Source organism: Nicotiana tomentosiformis, chromosome 3 (assembly GCF_000390325.3).
Source record: "Nicotiana tomentosiformis chromosome 3, ASM39032v3, whole genome shotgun sequence".
Lineage (NCBI taxonomy): Eukaryota > Viridiplantae > Streptophyta > Magnoliopsida > Solanales > Solanaceae > Nicotiana > Nicotiana tomentosiformis.
The window spans coordinates 16,583,381-16,606,983 of NC_090814.1; the positions used below are offsets into that span (position 1 = coordinate 16,583,381).

Consider the following 23,603-nt stretch of genomic DNA (forward strand, 5'->3'; position numbering starts at 1 on the left):
AAAAGTCTCATGCTAGAATTTTAAAATACGCTGGACCGAATTTCCCTTAACGTTAGAATTTTAAAGCACGCTGGGTAGAATTTTCCACAAAATCCTAACGGATCACCGGAATTATTCATCATTGTGGCTAAAAATTTTTTGATTGTAAGAATTTTGTAACGAAATCCACGATCACCATAGTTGCTATGTGCTTTAAAATTCTACCCAACATGTTTCAAAATACTAGCGATCGAGCAAAATCCTGCATACTGTGCTTTAAAAATATGCCGCGAGGCTATTTTGCCAAAATATTTGTTAATGGGATTAAAATATAAATATTTATTGGAAAAAGGTCCATCGAACTTTATTTTCGGTAAACTATCTTCTTTATCTACGATATCATGATTCATGTAAAGGGTTTGGGTGATGAGTGAAAACAAAGATGGAACGACATGGATTGGACCATATTTCATAGGCCGGGATTATGAGTCCATTACTCATTTGAGAGAACTGCAGAAATAGACACTACTAATTACTTAGAATTAATCATTAAATCATACCACCAAAAATAGCAAGAAAAAGTTACTAATAATATACAACATTTCAAAAACCTAATCAAATTTTTTATTTTTCAATGGTTATGGTTGAAATTCGTTGAAAATTGATAGATCAAACAATATAATTTAAGGAAGATTGGAGGTTGTCACAACCCAATTTCTCCTATAGGCCGTGATAGCGCCCAACGTCGCCGCTAGGCAAGCCAACGGTAAACTAACTATATGATTGCTCTTTTTAATAAGTTTTCAAGTAATTAAATTCCATTTATTAAGAAATTAAGGAATAAAAAATTTAATAAATAAAACGAAGGCCACTGAGTGGCAATCAAAGCGATATAAATACTCCAAACCATAAAGTCTACTAGTATGTATACCAAGACCTGACGTCACAAGTGTATGAGCAATTAGTAGAATATACAAAACTCTAACTACGGTTTGAAATAAAAGCAGACAGAAAAATAAGTGCAAAAGAGAGACTCTAGGTGCTGCGGAACGGCTCAGAAAATAGCTCACCACTAGGCCTCAGGGTAACGGGGGTGCATGCCGGTATGAGTGCCAGATGCACCTGCATCAGATCCTGCACGGTTAGTGCAGAAGTGTAGCTTGAGTACATAAACAACATGTACCCAGTAAGTATCTAGTCTAACCTCGAAGAAGTATTGACGAGGGGTCGACATCGACACTTACTATGGGCTAACAATAAAATACAGAAGTTCTAAATGAGCATGGTTTATGTAAGTAACAATAGTATCTCGATAACAAGCATGAAAGAAACAATTCTTTCACAAATGGTAAATTCCAAGTCAGTTTCTCTCATATATATACTTTAACTTCTCAAGCCATAAAATAATATCAAATATAATTATGCTCCAAGTATTATCACAATCGATTATGCCGAGGTCGTACGACCCTATTCAGAATAATGTGTATACTGTCGAGGGTCGAGCGGCACGAATCACACATGCATCTATTCTACTGCTAGGCGTTCGGCCCGCTCCACAAGAAGAGAGGATACTTTATGAACATCCGATTTAAAAGTTATTACAAGGCTAATACACAAAGAAGCACAATTTCTATTAACGGTCAAGTAACCCGCCAAAACTCAAGTAAGTAAAATTCGGTCTTTTACAATTCCTTTATCAAAGTTCCAATATAATTTAGGTACTTTAATTAACAAGTAGGGTGCAAACATTATAAGTATTTCATGATTTGGGTCCTAAACTATCCGGACATAAGCATAATTAGTAGTTACGCACGGACTCTCGTCACTTCGTGCGTACATAGCCCCCACAATTAGAAGCAAATAGTAATTTAAATCACTTATGGGGTAAATTCTCTCTTACAAGGTTAGGCAAGAGACTTACCTCGTCTCAAAGCTCACTTTCCGGCCACAAATTAACTCTAAAGACCCCACTTGGCACCGAACGATCCACGACTAGCCAAATGTTATATAAAATAATAAATATACACTCAAGAGTTAATAACTTAGCAATTAGAGTAATTACCCAACCCAAATTGGAAGATTCCTAAAAAGTCATCCCCGGGCCCTTCTGCCAGGACTCTGGAAATTTTTGAAAAACGTTGTTACCCATAACCTCACAAACTCAAATATATAATTTTCACCCAATTCCATAACTATTTTCGTGGTTGAATCCCATTTTTATCAAAACCTAAGTTTTTCATCTAAAACCCAAAATTTTTACAATTTTACACGTTAAAATCTACCCATAATCTATGTATTTAACTTACATTGGATAGAAATTACTTACCTCCAATAGCTAGGTGAAACCCTCTCTCTAAGATCTCCAAAATTGCCCAAGGAATGCAATAAATGAACCCAAAATGGTTTTAAGTCCCGTATTAAAAGGACCTCACTGCCTCCAGCCTTTCCACTTCTGCGTACCTGGGACCGCATTTGCGGAAAAGCCATCGCAGGTGCGGTCCTAGCCCAGGCTGGCTGGCTCCGCTTCTGCGGATTGGATCCCGCTTCTACGAAGGGTAGAGCGCATCTGCGGCCTTCTCGCTCCTGTGGACTTCTCATCGAAGAAGCGAAGCCGCTTCTGCGCATACCTCTCTGCTTCTGCGGACCACTGGCCAAATGCCCAAGGCCTCTTCTACGGCCAAGAGCTTGCACCTGCGGGCTCGCACCTGCGGCCAAAAGCTCGCAGGTGCGGGCACTCCAGAACTGGTGCACCAACAGCCCCTTTTGAGCTCTAACTCGATCCGTGCAACATCCGAGTAGCACCCGAGGTCCCCGAGGCCTCATCCAAACATACCAAAAAGTTTGTAAACATAAAACGGACTCACGCACCCTCGGAAAATGGAAAACAATATTAAAACTAAGAATCGCAACCCAAAACCAATAGAATCAACTTATGACCTTCAAATTCTTCCAACTTACTCAGAACGCTCCGATTCATACTTAAACTACTTGGAATGACACCAAATGTTTCGTGCAAGTCTTAAATCACCATACGAAACTATTCCCAGGATCGGAATCCCAAACGTACCTCGATAACACTAAAACCTTCAATGCGCCAACTTTCAACTTTATGCACCGAAATGCTCCCGGGTCATCCAAAACCCGATCTGAACATATGCCCACGTCCAAAATTATCATACAAACCTATTGGGAAAGTCAAATCCCGGCTCCAAGGTCGTTTACTAGAAATGTTGATCCAAGTCAAACTTACCCCTTTAAAGCCAATATTAAGAAACTAAGTATTCCGATTTCAACCTGATCCCCTTCCAAATCCCGAACTAACCATCCCTGCAAGCCATAAAACTGAAAAAGCACATACAGGGAGTTTTATTTAGAGGAACAAGGATCTAGAAAGCAAAACGACCGGTCGGGTCGTTACATTCTCCACCTCTTAACGAAACGTTAGTCCTCGAACGGGTCTTGAATCATACCTGGAGTGCTGAATAGGTGTGGATATTTGCTCCGCATGTCCTCCTCGGTCTCCCAAGTCGCCCCCTCGACTGGTTGACCCCTCCACTGAACCTTTACCGCAGAAATCTTCTTTGTCCCCATCTGGCAAACCTGTCTGGCAATAATGGCAATTGGATCCTCCTCATAACCCAGGCTCTCATCTAACTGAACCATGTTGTAGTCTAATACATGCCACCTGTCGGCATGATACTCCTGGAGCAGGGATACATGGAAAACCGGATGCACTCCCGATAGGCTGGGAGGCAAAGCAGGCTCATAAGCAACCTCCCCAACCCATCTCAACACCTCAGATGGGCCTATAAACCTTGGGCTCAACTTGCCCTTCTTCCTGAACCTCATGATCCCTTCATCGGCGAGACTTACAAGAGAATCTTCTTGCCTACCATAAATGATAAATCATGCACCTTCTGGTCTGCGTAACTTTTCTGTCTGAAATGTGCAGTGCGAAATCGCTCCTAAATTAAATTTACCTTTTCCAAGGCATCCTTCACTAAATCAGTACCATATAACTTAGCCTCGCCAGGCTCAAATCATCCGATGGGCGAACGACATCGCCGACCATATAAAGCCTCAAATGGAGCAATCTCAATGCTGGACTGATAACTGTTATTGTAACCAAACTCGGCCAAAGACAAGAATCGATCCCACTGCTCTCCGAATTCAATCACACATGCTCTGAGCATATCCTCCAAGATCTGAGTTGTCCGCTCTAACTGTCCGTCGGTCTACGGATAAAAGGTTGTGCTGAGCTCTACCCGGGTCCCCAACTCACTCTGTATTGCCCTCCAGAAATGGGAAGTAAACTGAGGTCCTCTATCTGATATAATGGTGACAGGCACACTGTGCAACCGAACAATCTCCTGAATGTAAATCTGGGCCAATCTCTCTGAAGAATACATGGTCACTACCGAAATGAAGTGTGCCGACTTGGTCAACCTATCGATAATGACCCAAATTGCATCAAACTTCCGCAAGGTCCGCGGCAACCCAACTATGAAATCCATAGTAATGCGCTCCCATTTCCACTCAGGTATAGCCATCTACTGGAGTAGGCCACCTGGTCTCTGATGCTCGTACTTAACCTGCTGGAAATTAAGGTACCTCGCTACATACTTAACCAATAATGCTTCCTCAGGTCACGATACATCTTTATAACACATGGATGAATAGAATACCGAGAACTGTGTGCCTCCTCTAGAATGTTTTCCCTCAATCCATCAACATTAGGGACCATAGGCGACCCTGGAGTCGCAGAACACCATCCTTACCAACAGTAACCTCCTTGGCTCCACCCTGTAGTACCGTCTCTCTGAGAACCAACAAGTGTGTATCATCAAACTGACGAGCCTTGATCTGCTCGAATAGTGAAGACTGGGCAACGACGCATGCAAGAACTCGGCTGGGCTCTGAAATATCCAACCTCACAAGTCTGTTAGCCAAGGACCGAACGTCCAAATCTAGTGGCCTCTCCTCTGCTGAAATGAATGCCAAACTACCCATACTCTTCGCCTTTCTACTCAAGGCATCCACAACTACATTCGCCTTGCCCAGAAGATAAAGGATGGTAATATCATAATCTTTTAGTAACTCAAGCCACCTGCGCTGCCTCAAATTGAGATCCCTCTGCATGAACAAATGTTGCAAGCTACGATGATCGTGTAAAACTCACAGGATACCCCATAAAGATAATGCCTCCAGATCTTGAGAGCATGAACAATCGCAGCTAACTCCAAATCATGTATGGGGTAATTCTTCTCGTACGGCTTCAGCTGACGTGAAGCATATGTAATAACTCACCCCTCCTGTATCAATACACAATCCAGGCTAATGCGTGAAGCGTCACAATACACACTATACATCCCTGAATCGGAAGGCAGCACTAACACCGGTGCTGAAGTTAAGGCAGACTTGAGCTTCTGAAAGCTCGCCTCACAATCATTAGACCATCGGAATGGAGCACCCTTCTGGGTCAATCTAGTCAGAGGTGTTGCAATAGATGAGAAGCCCTCCACAGACCGACGATAATAACCTGCTAACCCCAAGAAGCTCCCGATCTCAGTCACTGTGGTAGGGCGAGGCCAACTCTACACTACCTCGATCTTCTTGGGATCTACCTTAATACCCTCGCCTGATACGACATGCCCCAAGAATGCTATGGAATCCAACCAAAACTCACACTTGGAGAACTTAGCATATAGCTTCTGTTCCCGTAAGGTCTGAAGCACCACTCTCAAATGCTGCTCATGCTCCTCCATGCTATGTTAGTAGATCAAAATGTCATAAATGAAGACAATGACAAATGAATCAATATATGGCCTGAACACCCAGTTTACCAAATTCATAAACGCCGTCGGGGAGTTAGTCAAACCGAAGGACATCACTAGAAACTCATAATGGCCATATCTATTTGGAAAGCCGTCTTCAGAATATTCGAATCCCGAATCTTCAACTGATGGTACCCCGATCTCAAGTCGATCTTAGAGAACACCCTAGCACCCTGCAACTGGTCAAATAAATTATTAATATACGACAACATGTACTTGTTCTTAATGGTAACTTTGTTCAACTGGCGGTAATCAATGCACATCCGCATAGTCCCATCTTTCTTCTTCACAAATAACACAGGTGCAGCCTAAGGCGATACACTTGGTCTGACGAACCTCTTTGCTAGCAACTCCTCAAGTTGTTCCTTCAACTCCTTCAACTCTTTCGGAGCCATATGGTACGGTGGTATAGATATAGGCTGGGTACCTGGAGCCAAATCAATACAAAAATCGATATCACGAATTGGTGGCATGCCTAGAAGATCAAAAGGAAGCACATCGGAGACCTCCCGGACCACAGGCACTGAATCAATTACCGGTGTCTATGTGGTAGTACCCCAAAAATAGGCTAGATAAGCCAAACAACCCTTCTCGACCATGTGTCGAGCCTTCAGAAAGGAGATAGCCCGACTAGATGCACTGACAGACTATCCATTTCGCTCCAATCTTGGTAACTCTGGCATTGCCAAGGTAACAGTCTTGGCATGGCAATCAAGGATGGCGTGATATGGGGACAACCAATCCATGCCTTGGATGACCTCAAAGTCGGTCATATCAAGCAACAGAAGATCCACTCTAGTCTCATAACCACAGAAAGTCATGATACAAGACCAATAGACCCGATCCATAATAACAGAATTGCCCACTGGAGTGGACGCATAAACAAGAGTACCCAAGGACTCACGAGGAACTCCCAGGAAATAAGAAAACAGAGATGAAACATATAAATATGTAGACTTTGGATCAAATGGTACCGAAGCATCCCTACCGCAGACAGAAATAGTACCTGTGATAACGACATATGAGGCTACTGCATTTGGTCTGGCTGGAAAGGCATAGAATCTAGCTGGAGCACCACCTGGCTGGACTCCACTTCTAGGACAGCCCCTACCCACCTGCCCTCCGTCTCTGGGTGGCCGGGCAGTTAGTGGGGCAGCTAGTGCTAAAATCATAGGCTATTGACCCTGCTGCACTGCCTTGCACCGAATCCTGGGGCAGAACCTCCGCACATGACTAAGATCCTCGCACTCCAAACAACCTCTCGGTACAGTGGACTGTTGACCTGAAGTCTGACCCTAATGCCTTGAATATCCACTGGATGAAATCTAAATAGCTGGTGAGCGGTAGGAACATCCCCAAGAGGCGGCGGTGCTGGATATATGGGCCAGCTAGACTGACCCCTCACAAACTGACCCATGCCCCTGGTCGGGGCACCACTAAACTATCCAGAATATCGAAACTGCTTATCCCTCATTGCCCTATCACGGCTCCGCTGAAGGACACCCTCAATCCTCCGATCTATCTCTACAACTAGCCCGTAAGAGGTCCCCATCTCCAACTCTCGAGCCATGATGGCCTGGATACCAGAGTGCAAACCGACAACAAACCTCCACACTCTCTCTGCATCGACAGGAAGTATCATAAGTGCATGGTGAGGCAACTCAGAGAATCTGGCCTCATAGTCATTCATCGACATCTAGCCATGCTAAAGCTGCTCGAACTGAAACCACAACTCTTCCCTCTGAGAGGGTGGAATATATCTATCCAAGAGGAGGCATGTGAACTGATCCCAAGTCATGGGAGGAGAACCTACTGGTCTGCCAAGAAGATAGGACTGCCACCATCTACGGACCTTTCCCTCCAAATTATAGGTGGTAAAGTCCACCCCATAGGACTCCAATATCCTCATGTTGTGCAGTTTGTACCTACACCGATCAATAAAATCCCGGGGGTCCTCATGCCGCTCACCCTCAAACACAGGAGGATGAAGCCTGGTCCATCTGTCCAATAGCTTTTACGGATCGCCTGCCGCAGCTGGGCTGGGCTTAGGTATAGCTGCTGCAACTGGCTGAGCTCCGCCCACGGGTAGTGTGCCCGAGGTCTGATATACGATAGCTGCATGCCCTGAAGCCTGAGCGGTAGGGGTTTGTGCTCCCCTACCTGCCTAAGATGTGGCTGGGTCTACTGTAAATAAATCAGCCTGAGTCATAGAGTCCATGAACCGCAGCATACGGCCCATGACCTCCTGGAATCCCGGTGCGGACATGAAATCCACCGGGGCTGGCTCTGCTGTAGACCCTTCGCCCTGCTCCTCAATAATAGGATCCTCTACTGGATCCACTGATGGCATGAATGGAATAACTCTAGGATGCCCTCGTCCTATATTATGAGTTGGAGCACTCCCTCGGCCTCCAGCAACAGGGGGTGCATCTCCACCATGATCGGGTACATCTGTCGCACGCATTCTCATCATATGTGAGACTATAAGAGAAAGATACTTAGCACAACATCAATTGCACGATAGGATATAAAGAAAAGAGTAGTTTCCTAACACCCTATAGCCTCTCGAAGAAAAGAACAGACGTCCCTGCACTGATCCGTAAGACTCTATTAGGCCTGCTCATAACTTGTGAGACTTACGTGAACCTATTGCTCTGATAACATGTTGTCACGACCCAATTTCTCCTATAGGCCGTGATGGCGCCCAACGTCGTCGCTAGGCAAGTCAACGGTAAACTAACCATATGATTGCTCTTTTTAATAAGTTTCCAAGTAATTAAATTCCATTTATTAAGAAATTAAGGATTAGAAAAGTTAATAAATAAAATGAAGGCCACTGAGTAACAATCAAAGCAAAATAAATACTCCAAACCATAAAGTCTACTAGTGTGTGTGCCAAGACCTAGTGTCACAAGTGTATGAGCAACTAGTAGAATATACAAAACTCTAACTACTGTCTGAATTAAAAGTACACAGAAAAATAAGTGCAAAGGAGAGACCCTAGGTGCTGCAGAACGGCTCAGGAAGCAGCTCACCACTACACCTCAGGGTAACAGGGGTGAGTGCCGGTATGAGTGCCAGATGCACCTGCCTCGGATCCTGCACGATTAGTGCAGAAGTATAGCATGAGTAAATAAATAACATGTACCCAGTAAGTATCTAGTCTAACATCGAAGAAGTAGTGACGAGAGGTCGACATCAACACTTACTATGGGATAACATAAAATACAAAATTTCTAAATGAGCATGGTTTATGTAAGTAATAATAGTGTCTCGATAACAAGCAGGAAATAAATAATTCTTTCACAAATAGTAAATCCCAAGTCAGTTTCTGTCATATATATACTTTAACCTCTCATGCTATAAAATAAAATCAAATATAATTAAGCTTCGAGTATTATCATGCACGATTATGCCGTGGTCGTATTACCCGATCCAGAATAATGTGTGCACTGCCGAGGGTCGATCGGCACGAACCATAGATGCATCTATTCTACTGCCGAGAATTCAGCCTGCTCCACAAGAAGAGAGGATACTTTATAAACATCTGATTTAAAAGTTATAACAAGGCTAATACACAAAGAAGCACAATTTCTATTAACGATCAAGTAACCAGCCAAAACACAAGTAAGTGAAATTCGTTCTTTTTACAATCCTTATCAAGTTCCAATATAATTTAGGTACTTTAATTAACAAGTAGGGTGCAAACATTACAAGTATTTCATGATTTGGGTCCTAAACTACCCGGACATAAGCATAATTAGTAGCTTTGCACGGACTCTCATCACCTCGTGCGTACGTAGACCCCACAATTAGAAGCAAATAGTAATTTAAATCACCTCTGGGATAAATTTCCTCTTACAAGGTTAGTAAAGAGACTTACCTCGTCTCAAAGCTCACTTTCCGGCCTTAAATTCACTCTAAACACCCCACTTGGTGCCGAACAATCCATAACTAGCCAAATGTTATATAAAATAATCAATATACGCTCAAAAGTTAATAACTTAGCTATTAGAGTAATTACCCAACCCAAATTGAAAGATTTCTAAAAGTTTACCCCTGGGCCCACGTGCCCGGATTTTAGAAATTTTCAAAGAAATTTGTTACCCATAACCTCACGAACTCAAATATATAATTTTCACCCAATTTCATAATCATTTTCGTGGTTAAATCCCATTTTTATCAAAACCTAGGTTTTTCATCTAAACTGAAATTTTTTAAAATTTTATATGTTAAAATCTACCTATAATCTAAGTATTTAACGTACATTGGATAGAAATTACTTACCTCCAATAGCTAGGTGAAACCCTCTCTCTAAGAGCTCCAAAAATGCCCAAGGAATGCAATAAATGAACCCAAAATGGCCTAAGTCCCGTATTAAAAGGACCTCATTGCCTCCAGCATTTTCGCTTCTGCGGACCTGGGGCCGCATCTGCGGCGCCGCACCTACGTAAAAGCCATCGCAGGTGCAGTCCTAGCCTAGACTGGATGGCTTTGCTTCTACGGACGGATCCTGCTTCTGTGGTCCCGCTTCTGCGGAGGGTAGAGTGCATCTGCGACCTTCTCGCACATGCAGACTTCTCATCGCAGAAGCGAGACCGCTTCTGCGTATGCTTCTCGGCTTCTGCGGACCACTGGTCAAATGCCCAAGGACACTTCTGTGGCCAAGAGCTCGCACCTGCTGCCAAAAGCTCACAGGTGTGGGCACACCAGAACTGGTGCACCAGTACCCCTTTTGAGCTCTAACTCGATCCGTGCAACGTCCTAGTAGCACCCGAGGCCCCTGAGGCCTCATCCATACATATCAACAAGTTTTTAAACACAAAACAGACTCGCTCGCACCCTCGAAACATGGAAAACAACATTAAAACTAAGAATCGCAACCCAAAACCAATAGAATCAACTTATGAACTTCAAATGCTTCCAACGTATTACGAACGCGCCGATTCATACTTAAACTATTCGGAATGACACCAAATTTTGCGTGCAAATCTTAAATCACCATACGAAACTATTTCCAAGCTCCGAATCCTAAATGGACCTCGATTACACCAAAACCTTCAATGCTCCAACTTTTAACTTTATGCGCCGAAATGCTCCCGGGTCATCCAAAACCCGATCCGAACATACGCCCAAGTCCAAAATCATCATACGAACATATTGGTACCGTTAAATTCCGGTTTCGAGGTCGTTTACTAGAAATGTTGACCCAAGTCAAACTTACCCCTTTAAAGCCAATATTAGGGAACTAAGTATTTCGATTTCAACCGGATCCCTTCCAAATCCCGAACTAACCATCTCCGCAAGTCATAAAATAGAAGAAGCACATACAGGGAGTCTTATTTAGGGTAACGCTGATCTAGAAAGTAAAACGACCGTTCGTATCGTTACAGAGGTGATCTGGACTGGTTTAGAGCCAAAATTCATAGTTAAAATTGAATCTAAAAATTTCTCTATGACACATATCTCACACACATGCATACATAGATAACGAAAGATAGATATTTGATACATATGAGATACATAAATGTATATAGGGATCCACATCTTATATTCTTTTATTTTCATCTTCTACTTCGAATTTGGCTCAAATTTCAAATTAAATCTCCCCCAAATTGTTGCAAAGTTGAGATTCATAACCCAATATATTCCAACAATATTTGTTTGAAATAAATTCTAATTTTGAAAACTAAGTTTTCAAATTCAAGCTTAAACGAGCTTCAATGACTTTCAAGGGAGTTTTAGCTTATTTAATTCATTATAAATTGAAGTAGATTGTCACGACCCAAAATCTCACCTTGAGGATCGTGATGGCACCTAGTCTCTAATACTAGGTAAGCTTATCACACATCAATATCATACAAAATATAATAACTTAATATTAAATAAATTGGAAAACTAAATCAAAACATAGCCAATGTGATAATACAACATTCACAATCCCAAAACCCGGTAATATGGAGTCATAAGCTCTACAGAGAGTACATTAGAATTCTCAAACTACAACATTGTTTTGAAGTACAATAAACAGTAGCAAGGAACAATAGAGGGTGACTCCGAGGCCTGCGAGCAGAACAACAGGTATACCTTAAAGTCTCCACAACTCATCTCAAAACTCTAGCGACCTGCACGATCCGAAGTACCTGGATCTTCACAAAAATATGTAGAAGCGTAGTATGAGTACATTACAATCAGTACCCAGTAAGTATCAAGACTAACCTCGGTAGAGTAGTGATGAGGTTCAAGTCAAGACAGTTGCTAGTCAAATAACACGTGCAAAATATCAAGGACTAGCAACATGGAGAATAATAGAAAGCAATAACTGTAATCTTATCAAAATAAGTGATGGCCATTTAATACAAGTAAGGCTCAGTTTCAACAACAAGTCATCTAATAGAATCATACACATATGACACCTCGTGCTCACACTGTCATTCACCCTCGCATGACAAAAATCTCATGCCACAACATATACCATATCTGCACGGTAAAGACCTCGTGCCACAATATATACCATATCCACATGGTAAAGACCTCGTGCCACAGCGTGTACCATACCCGTACGGTAAAGACCTCATACCACAGCGTGTGTCATACCCCTGTCAATTACCAATAAAATGTTCAAGAGGAAAATATAGAAAAACAATCGAATAGAGAAATGCATGATACCAACTTTCCTTTTGTTTCAATCCGTTACGGTTCCAACAGCTCAACAAAATACGAGATAACAACTCCACGTAGGTAAATCCATCTTGACAACCAAATTATCAAGTAACAACAAAGGCATAAAAGGGCAGGTTAGAAACCACACAACAAATTATGTATAAATGCATGACACACACAAAGAAGTCATATGCACAAACAAAGATGTCCCTTTTTCACCACCATATAAATATCATCAATGAACACCCCATGCTATTACACATCATCCACACATAGCCACCCTTATCTCACCGTGTGCACAACAAATAAAGTAAATGGACGCTTTGTATCACCACATGTATTTTAACAATCATCCCACCTTGTCTCGCCACATACGCAAATCCCATATAACCCACCTTGTCTCGCCATATGTGCAAACTCGATATAACCCACATTATCTCGCCACATGTGCAATATCAACAATAATAATAGTACGGCAGAAACCTCGTGCAAACAACCAAACAATACACCCAACAAGTCCATACGTGCCACATTCATAACAACATAAGATGTCAATAATTGTCACCAAGACATAAATTCATAATCTACCAACACATCGCACAAGGGCATTTCAACAAGGAGATGCAAATGGGTGTTCAACATATAAGCATGAAAGCTAACTCAATCAGTAACAATCTTACAAATGTCCAACTTGGTCAACTTAGGAAATAAAATCCTAAAAATATGATCTCTAGCATGGAACATAGATTCAAGCAATTATCCAAAGTGAAAACACATAGTACGAGGACCTCTCAATCAAAACAAGACAATAAAAATAACCTCGGGTTAAATTCGATCATAAGGCACACATATGTCCATGTACACACTCGTCACCTCGTGTACACGTCATTTACACATAACACAAATAAGAAATTAAGCCAAATCCTAAGATGTAATTTTTCCAAATAAAGTTAGGCAAGATACTTACCTCACATTGTACAAGTCAACACTCGAAAATAGATTTTCCTTAAAATTTACCCCTGCCCAGCTCAAATCTAACAAAAAAGACTTAATAATATCAAACAATGTAAGAGAAACCAATTTTGGTTAATAAAGTTACGATCTTTACAAAATTCAACAAAATTCAACCCCTGGCCCGCCCCATCAAAACCTGAATCGAAGGGTAGATCTTGACTACCCATAGCCCCACGAGTCCAAATTGGTTTCAACTTCGAGTACAATTCGACTCTCAAATCTTAAATTTTTATTTTTAAAAGTATAGTAAAAAATCCCCAAAAATTCCTTTCAAATCCCATGATTTGGATGTTAAAATACAGAAGAAATCAAGTTGAATTTTAGAAATTGAATAAACAATACTTGCCCAATAGCTAGATGTAAAAATTCCCTCCAAAAATTGCCTCCTACCAAGTCTAAGGCTCAAAATATAATAAAATGAGACTAAGTCCCGACATCCAAACCATTAAACCAACTGCAAATGTCATATTTATGACTGAAGGTTCGCTAATGCGACCTCCGCATAATGCGATACAGGGATCGCAAAAGTGAACTCTATCAGCCCCTGCAAATGTCGCAAATGCAACACACTCATTGCAAATGCGAAGCCTGAACTATCGCAAAAGCGACAGTGAAATCGCAAATGCGATTATCCCAGCCCAGCTGCCCTTTCGCAAATACGATCCTATTATTCACAAAAGCGAACATTTCAGCCCCCTATCCCACCTCACAAATGCAATGTCAACCTCGCAAATGCGAACAGGATCTCGTATTTGCGAGACTTGCAGTATTAGCCCAACACCTGCAACTATGAAACTTACTCAAAACACTCTGAAACGCGTATGAAACTCACATGAGCCCCTGGGGCTCCACACCGAACATCTACACAAGTCTAAAAAAAATCGTTCAAACTCGCGAGCGAGTTCAAATAACCAAAATAAAATCCAAAACCACGAATCAAATATCAATACACATGAAAATTACAATGAAGTTGTCACGACCCCAAAATGCCACCTTAGAAATAGTGATGGTACCTAGTCCCTAGGACTAGGTAAGCCTAACACATGCTGAGAATTAATGGAATTTAACCAACTTAACTACAAAACATTAGTTTATAGTTGAAATAACATAGTTGAACCAACATCAGTCATACAATCCCAAAATAGGTAGTACAAGTCATAAGCTTTCTAAACATAACTAGGTATATCAAGTACATCACTATCCATAAATAATAGTAAACAGTGAAAATGAAAGATAACAGAAGGTGACACCGGGGCCTGCGAACGTCAAATATGTATACCTTGAAGTCTCCAGCCACACAGACATAAATCTTAAAACTAACACGATCAGAAGTACCTGGATCTACACAAAAATATACAGAAGCGTAGCATGAGTACACCATAGAGGTACCCAATAAGTATCAAGACTAACCTCAGTGGAGTAGTGACGAGGTAAGTCGAGACACTCACTAGACATAAAATATGTGCATGATATTAACATAAAGCTAGCAATTGCAAGAACGTAAATGTAAGGTTAACAACGCGAAAATTATTAATGTAAGACCAACAAAGGGATAATTGAACCACAAATGGTAACGAGAAGTAAACGGGTAATAAAGTAGCAACATAATCATAACACAAATGAAATATAAATGAACTCAAATTAGGAAAATATATGAAAATTTAAGTAATCAAATCGCTCCCAATGCATTAATTGCTACAAGAATTTCTCCGAGGCACCACTCCTCACAACCACAAATCACAAGCCACAATTCCGAATCTTACACGCATGGCATCTCGTGTCCACATTATCAATCACCTTCGCACGGCAAAGTCCACGTGCTACAATGTGTTGACGACCAATTTTGACCCTCCATTTAAAAATTTATTTATTTATACTTATTAATTTTTAATAAATATGTTAAAGATATTTTCTAATTAATAATACCTATTCTTAAGTAATTAACGGTATTAATTAGTAATTTAGTAATTACCTAATTATAAACATATTATCTTTACTATTTTACTATTTTGAAACAATCAAAATAATTTCCATATTCATCACATAGGTTTATAATTCATTTAACAAAGTTATTCCTTAATTTAGTGAAATAGACCATTACTTCAAAATAATTCAAAATTAGTGTAGTAAATAGGAAGATAGTATATTTAGTAGTTAATTAAGTAATTATAGTAATTAGTAGTGTATTTGATCATTATAATTTTTATTGCATTTGGAATTAATTAAGTTCATTTAAATTAATTCTTAAAAGGTTAAAGATTGAAATGGCTACATTTGCAATTGTATAATTAAATGCGAAAAGGCCATCTCAACTAAAACCAGCCCAATACCCATGCCAAATCCTGATCTGACCCAGTCAAAACCCCTCCTCTCTTTTCATCTAGGCAATCCAGTCCACTCTCAATGAATCAATCAGAACTTGCCATGTCGCCTTTCCACACCACTCAAAAATGAAGCACAATCAATCTTAGCAATCCATCCTTCAGATCAACAACCCGTGTTTATCCCTACTTTTTTTCCTTTAATTTTAATACTCCATCAGATTAAATTTTAACCGTCCAAATCCAACAATCCAACGGTTGTCATATTACACCATTTTAATTATTTAATTCCTAATTTATCAAGACCGTTGATCTAAAGATCCAATGGCCCATATCTCTCCAACCCGTTTAAACCCCTAGAGACGACCCAATCCCCTCAAACCCTAATCATTTATCTCCCTGAATCGGCCGCCCCCTTTCCCCTTTCCTCCCTATTCTATCCCACCTAAAACACATCAATCTTCAAAAAACTTGTACAAATTTGTGCAAGGTCACAAATCAACCATGAAATCATTCTCATTGCTCCCTAAATTTTCGAATCCTGTCGGTTCTTTCACTATTCCATCACTAAAGTTCAAAATTCCCAAATCCGAAAACCCTCGCTAGAATATGAAACTTCAAATTATCTGTATTGTTGTTGTGGTCTTTCAAATCCATGGCAGCATGGCCATTTCTTCATCATCATCATCATTATTATTTGTCTAGAAGTCACACGTAGTGACCTCTAGACATTGGGATTTTATCCGATGGTTGCTTGCCTGCAACGGTTGTTTCCCACTCAAGTAAATCTTTCCACGTTTTTCCCCTCTGATTTCTTTTATTTTCACTCGTTTGCTTGCATCATCTGAGTTTCACTACTCTCCACTATCATTTTTAAATCCGTTGAAACCCTAAGGCATTCAATGCCATTATAAATTGGAGTCTTCAATGCTCTATACCGAATACATAAAAAACAACATAATACAAAGCATTACATAGCTTAGAGTTTCAATAAAAATCTAGGTTTTAATCGATTTCTTATCTCTTCTCTTTCCGGTTTTGAGTTTTATTCACTGGTCGAAGTTTGAACTTTGGTTCCCAAATGGCTAAGCAAAAGCCCTATTTGGTTTTCTGCTCAAAGGAAGGTCAGTGCATATCAATCTTTCCTCTCTTTAATTGTTTAAATTGAAATCATATTTGCCCTGTTATTTTGTCTGTGATGTATGTTATTGGTTTATAATTGATAATTATGCCTTGATATTGTATGTATGAGCCAACTTTCTCTTTAATAATTTGAAGTTAAATCAATTCTAATTGACTATCTTTGTGAACTTAATGAATGTTTCTCTAAGTTGAATAAACTAGGTGTTGTTGATTTTCTGTAGTTAATCAATAGACCTTAATGATTCTCTGCACATGCTCTGATCTTAATGCCTGTTTCGCTTGTCTCACATTAATTAAAACTACTACCCGTTGATCTATGTCATTAACTTGAATTATTTGTTTTGATAAAGTTGGGACTATGGTAATTGTGAACACTTAAAGTCCAATACAAGCCTGTCATTATAGTCAAATGCATCAGCTTAGTTGTTTGAGTTGCCTTCTTTTTCAAATATGTTCTGTGATTTTGTAATTCCTTAAAAACATCATTGTGAAGGTCTTTTGTTAACCTTCATGTTTGTATGGCCACACTTGTGAGTTCCATTGTATAAAAATGTCATGAAGTGATTGACCTAAGTCCTAAATGAGTTTCTGCAGTCAATTTTACATGTATTCTGGTCAACTATTGTTAACCTAGATTAAGATATGGCCTTGATTGTCCTCATGAACTTGGTTAAGAGGTGTACTTGTTGTATTTGTGCATTATCTCTCGGATTGGCTATGCTAAACTGAACTTCTTCGTGTCTAGACTAGCACACTCAATCTGTTTACCTGGACTGACTATCCTGCTATTAGGATCATGTCTACTTAATATATGTGAAACTTTCATTGTTCTGAAGCTTCTGTAATGAGCATGTTAATCTGACTCTATGTCAGCTGATCCTCCACTATGTTCTATAGTCTTACAACCCTTTAAGAATATCACTTATATGTGTCTGGGTATCCTCTCTTAAGTTTCTGCACTCATTTTATTTTTTAACAAATTGCATGCTTGTCTTTCATGTGAAGGATACTTATGCATGTGCTCTCATGCTTCTCTCTTAGAACTGTATTATCATATAAAGAAGAATGTGAACCTTGTTAATATAATAGTATTTGGAACATAAGTTAAACTATGGTCACCAAAGAACTTAAAAGAACTCACCAGTATGTTTGCCCTGTTTATATACTATACTATGTTTAAATGAATGTATTAACTCTTAGTAAGCCTATGAGCCCCTGATAAATTTGAGCATAGTCATATAGCTATTAAAATATTGCGAATTCAAACTTGAACTTGTTAGTATGTAACTTCTCTACTCCTTAACTCATTTGACTTAATTATTTAGGCTTCTAAGATAATATGTTGGTATTCTCTTCCTCTGTTTGCACCTACAATTATTTTATTTAAGTATCCTTGAACTTGTTGAAAGTATTAACAATGTCCCATGTACTTGTGCTTGAATTGTGATCCCCGTGATATTATCTATATTACTCTGTATAGTTTCTATGAGAAATATATATGTCTTTGTGTTATTGTTACCGTGTTGGAGTTGCAGTGAGTGCCTCATTGGTACTAAAACCTATAGGGAAGAGTAAGTGTGAGTGGTTAAGCGTATTTAGGAGTAAGATTTAGTTTATGGTTGAGATGTCCTCCCTGACACAAGCACTGCTCGAGGTCCCTGGGACCCTTGTGAACTTTGAAGTGCTAGGGATCCAAAGAGTATCTTGGCCATGTATGGAATTTTACCGTAAGCCTTTAATCATTGACATTTGTTAATCTCTTTAGGTTTAGTTAAAAATAAAAGAAAGACCTCATTACAAACCTGTTTACTCTATTTTGACTTTACATTAATTTTATTGCATCTTTTAATTATCAGTACATGTTACAGTTCTGTTGTTGGGCCTTACAATAATTTTATTTGTGTTTAATGTTATATTGGGCCTAGTCACTAATGTCTACCTTTCTCTTTTGTACATATAACTGAACTAGGCCTGCTGAGTTCTCAAGAACTCAGGCCCAAGTTCTAGCCCTTGAGTCTGAAGTCATGGAAGCAGCTGCCGTTGTTCGTTGTCCACTGGGCCTAACCTTCTTCGGGCCCAAACTATGAGTCCAATTCCCTTTCTTTCATTGCTTTTACATAAATATGTTGCTACTTCTATGTGTATATAACACAGACAATATTGAGTGAATGTTTTCTTCTTTATTCTTCTTTGATTCTTCAGAAACCTAGGCAACCTAAAAGAACATAGGTAAAATCAAAAGTAAGGGTTGTCTCTTATATTAGTTAAATAGCTTCAACTTATTTAATTATTTCTATTATCCAGTTCTCACTTTCATCCATACTAATCGTTTCTCATAATTTTCGAAGTTCAAAATATATTTGAAAAGTCATTCTTTCTTCAAAGGCCAGAATTGGGCAAATAATCTCAAAGTCGAGTTTTCTACAAACCAAACGAACATAGTTGCAATCAAAGAATTTCAAACGGTTTTCTTTTAAACTTGGATGCAAAGATTTAAAACTGCTCTCAAGGTATACCTCAACCCATATTTTTCAAATAATCCTTACTATGTTAAAGTTATGCAAATAGTCATTTTTTTACTTCAAAAGGGAAAGCATTTCAAACTTAGCCATTATTTACAAAGTTTACAAATATAAACATTATGGGAATACTTTCTAAATTTCTTACACTCATATAGATATATACCTTTAGACTTTATGAAACCTATACTCTTCTCAAATGCATATACTATCCTATCTTTCAAAATTATAAGTTTTAAACATGACATAGAGTAAGCCATACACTTTTAAGTACTAACTAAGTAGATTATAGACATTTAATTTTCCAAACCTAGTCTAAAGTCCTATGGAGCTTCCTTAGGTAGATTCTAGGGGTTGCCTAACACCTCCCCCTTATAAGATCAAGAACCCTTACCCAAATCTCACTGGTTAGCATACTAATAGGATAATGATCTTTATAATTAAATAGGTACCCTAGTATACCTTTAAATATTAAGTGGCGACTCTCTTTTATCATCCACAGAAAAACTAGTAGTTAAATCTTGTTTTGACTCGTACAAAATATGGTACAACAACATGGCGACTTTGCTGAGGATTACACTTAGGTTTTGACCTTAGCTTACTTGGACTAGATCTGTAATTTAGGATTGTTAATATACTGCATTAATTGTGCTTAATTTTGCAAATACGTGTTTACCTCCTTACTTGCTCATTATGTACTTATCTGCTTGCTTCAATATTATTACTAATATTTGTTACCACTTTATATATACTGTCATCACACTCTTTCCTATCGAGTCTTGGCCGTATACCATCACACACAATGGTACGGGAGGGTTGTCTTTTACACCCTTCCGAACCTTCTTTCAAAATTCTCTAGTTTCAGATAATGGCTTTGTCAAGTCAACTGACATAATTTCTTGCAGTATTCAGTCCAACTTAAAATTAGGAAATACTCTACTCTAGCAAACATAAGTCATATTGCATAAACTGTAGGTGAGTCGGTCCTTGGCATCGACACACAATTAGGAAAATCACCCTAATGTCAATGACTCATGCACCCAATGACATGACTTTTGTGGAAAGACGAACTAATCATGACGAGACACTAAAGTTCCGGAGCAAATATTTATCAAACCCTTTTTCTACCCTCTTCAAAAATAGAAATCAACCAGAATATCTCCGAAATCAATATGGTCATGGGAGCACCATACAATCTAAAGAAATGGTGGAAGAAAATCCGCCGAGAGCATGGGGACGAAATAAGGACACACCTAGGAGCATTGACTGTGTTACTGAACATCCAGGCCAACAGGGTGCTTACCCGCTTGCTGATAGAATTCTGGGATCTAGCCAAGTGGTTTTCAAGTTCGCTGACTGTGAGTTAGTGCCAATATTGGAAGAAGTTAATAGCTTCACAGAGCTGCCATTTACTGGGAGGAAGCCAATACTACCGGTCACCATGCCCGGATACAGGTTTCTCGATGCCTTGGGTTTGGCGGGTGGTCGAAGTTTATGGAACATTGAAGATGGATAGGTAAGCCTAGACCAATTGTTCAACAAGTTTGGACATCGAGAGAGCTATGAATGATATTTGGGAGAGTTTCAGTGCAATCAGGCAACCTGGGAAAGACTCTGACCCATAACCTTCTCTTTGATGATGTTAGGATTGTTGGTTTTCCCACAAAGGAGAGGACAAATCAATATCAATTTTCTACTTGTGGTTTTGGAAACATTCCGAGGTAACCTCCAAGACACCTTGGTACCTATGGTGTTAGCAGAAATTCTTAGAGCAATCTTTGCATGTTCCCGGGGGTACGATTTCTTCAAGGGCTGCAGCTTGTTGCTCCAAATATAGGCCACATAGCACTTCTTTCAACGAGAGGCCACATTTGATTACTTTGTGGTCATTAGCAACATGATTCGAAGTCATAGTGAGAGAATGAGACATTGGGTCTCCCCTCATGGACATGAAGAATGGAGAGAGATACTCGCCAATTTAAGTAGCGAGTGGATAAATTGGAAGCTATCATGGCTGAGTGGTAGGGCAATTTTAAGGACTCCCTAGAAGTATTTTATCGAGCTGATAGGACTCGAGGGCATCTAACCATATGCACCCATACGAGTTCTCAGGCAGTTTGGATTGATTCAAGATGTACCTCTTTGGACGAGGACGACACTGTATGAAGACAAGTACAATGGGCAGATCCCGATACCAAGGATAAGGAGACTTCAGGAGGAGTGGAATGATCTAATTATGATGCCAATGGGTCAGAAGTAGCGGTGCACTCCAGAATACTATATCTGGATCAATGAAGAAGATGATCTAGCCCGACCAACCAGAGAAGGAATAGCCTGGTTGGAAGATGCAGTGGCGACCTTGTAAATCTTCATGATATTTTTCTGCACTACCTTGTGACTACTTCTATGCACTGCCAAGTGGTCCCAGGGTCAGTTGACCATATGCTGCCACCTCTAGAGGATGATGATCGAGTGATCGAGTGTATACAAATTGAATTTGAGACAGAACAAGAAGAAGATCCGGCAGAGGAGCCCGAGTTCAATGATTATGAAGAGGAAGAATTTGAAGAAGATCCAAAAGAGGAGCCGGAAGAGGAAGAAGACATGGGGAATGATTCTGGGGATGTTTGTTAGAAGATGGTTGAATTTACCCTTTTCCCCATCTTTTATCTTGAACCATTCCATTTCCCTAAGGACAAGTCTGTTGAGCCCATGTAATCTTATGAATGTTGAAAACATTGTTGTAACCTTTGCTCCCGCTTATTACAATCCAAATATTATTAATTAATACCAAAGTTTGCTTCGGATCTGAATGAGTCGAATCTAATTATTTGTCAAAATTCGCGACTTAGGCCTACCTCCGGCAAAGAGAGGTCCCTCGAACATTAGGAAACGTGTTTTCTTGAATAAGTGAACTAACTGCTCTGTGTGCCCATTATTTATGCAAACACTGAAACTGACTTCTGTTCTTTTTCTTTAATTTTTTTTCTTGTATTACTTAATTATTATTCCCCAAAGGAAGAAGTTTGTTTGTGTTGACCCAAAACTAGCGGAACCACCATACAATTTGAGATCAAAAGGGAAGATGTCTGCCACAGATAACCCGAACGAATATGCTTTGGTAATAGTTGATAGCCCGGGGTGATCGGGAGTAAAGGATGATACTCAAAATGATGAACATGTTGCTACGATGGCCCAAGAGACAGAATCACTAAGGGAAGAAGTGCAACACATTCAGGAATGGCGCATCTGGCCATGACGACGCTCCCACAGCCACCCCGTTTTCCTTTACTAGATTTGATCCTCGAACACTTTCCTTTAACTACTCGCCAAGCAAATAATACCCCGACATCAATCCTTACAACCTAGATTATACCCCTAGTAACCCCTACAAACCCACAAAATCCTCCCAAACACACCCCTTATATACTAAATTTCGTTCAAACACCTTGAAATCCACCGGTCGCTACCAATACAATTCATACCCCTCCTCGTGATGGTATCACCTTCACCGCCAATCAAAACCAGCACATACCCATGACACACACCGATTCACACGAGCGATATGCTCTTCCTATATATGCCATTTTAGAACCCACTTTCACAGTGCCCGTCACGGTTAGGCTGCCTTACGAAGTTGATCAATATGCTGAAATGAAAAGGGAAGCTAAGTATAAGGAGAAAGAATTGGTGTCCGAACAGTTGCGAGCATTGAGGAAACAAATGAAGAACCTTTAGGTCGCTAGAGGAAGCGAAAGTCTAGATTATGAGGATCTATGTATACACCCTTATGTTGACATGTCGGTAGGGTATAAGCCTCCGAAGTTAGACATATTTGATGGGACAGGTGAACCCCATGTACATTTGAGAGCCTACTGCGATAAGCTAGTTGGAGTACGAAGAAACAAGAAGTTGAGGATGAAGTTATTCATAAGGAGTTTGACAGGGGAGGTACTTACTTGGTACACTTGCCATGATCCTAGAAATTTGAGGGAGTGGCAGGATATGGCAGAAGATTTCATGAACCATTTTCGGTTGAACACAGAAATTAACCCTGATAGGTTCGCCCTGGTAAACTTGCATAAGAAGCCGTTAGAATCATTTTAAGAGTATGCACGTCGATGGAAGTT

At 39.9% G+C, this 23,603-nt stretch overlaps 1 protein-coding gene across 1 annotated transcript; it reads right to left on the minus strand.

Annotated features, from left to right (window-relative positions):
• Positions 1-6,460: 6,460 nt before the first annotated feature.
• On the minus strand, positions 6,461-6,985 carry LOC138907417 (uncharacterized). Its single transcript, XM_070198015.1, has one exon. The coding sequence runs from the start codon at positions 6,983-6,985 to the stop codon at positions 6,461-6,463; it is 525 nt and encodes a 174-aa protein (XP_070054116.1).
• Positions 6,986-23,603: the final 16,618 nt, after the last annotated feature.

Bases quoted from the DNA above. Each gene is read 5' to 3' on its own strand.
- LOC138907417 (XM_070198015.1), bottom strand. From the start codon at position 6,985: ATGATTTTAGCACTAGCTGCCCCACTAACTGCCCGGCCACCCAGAGAC.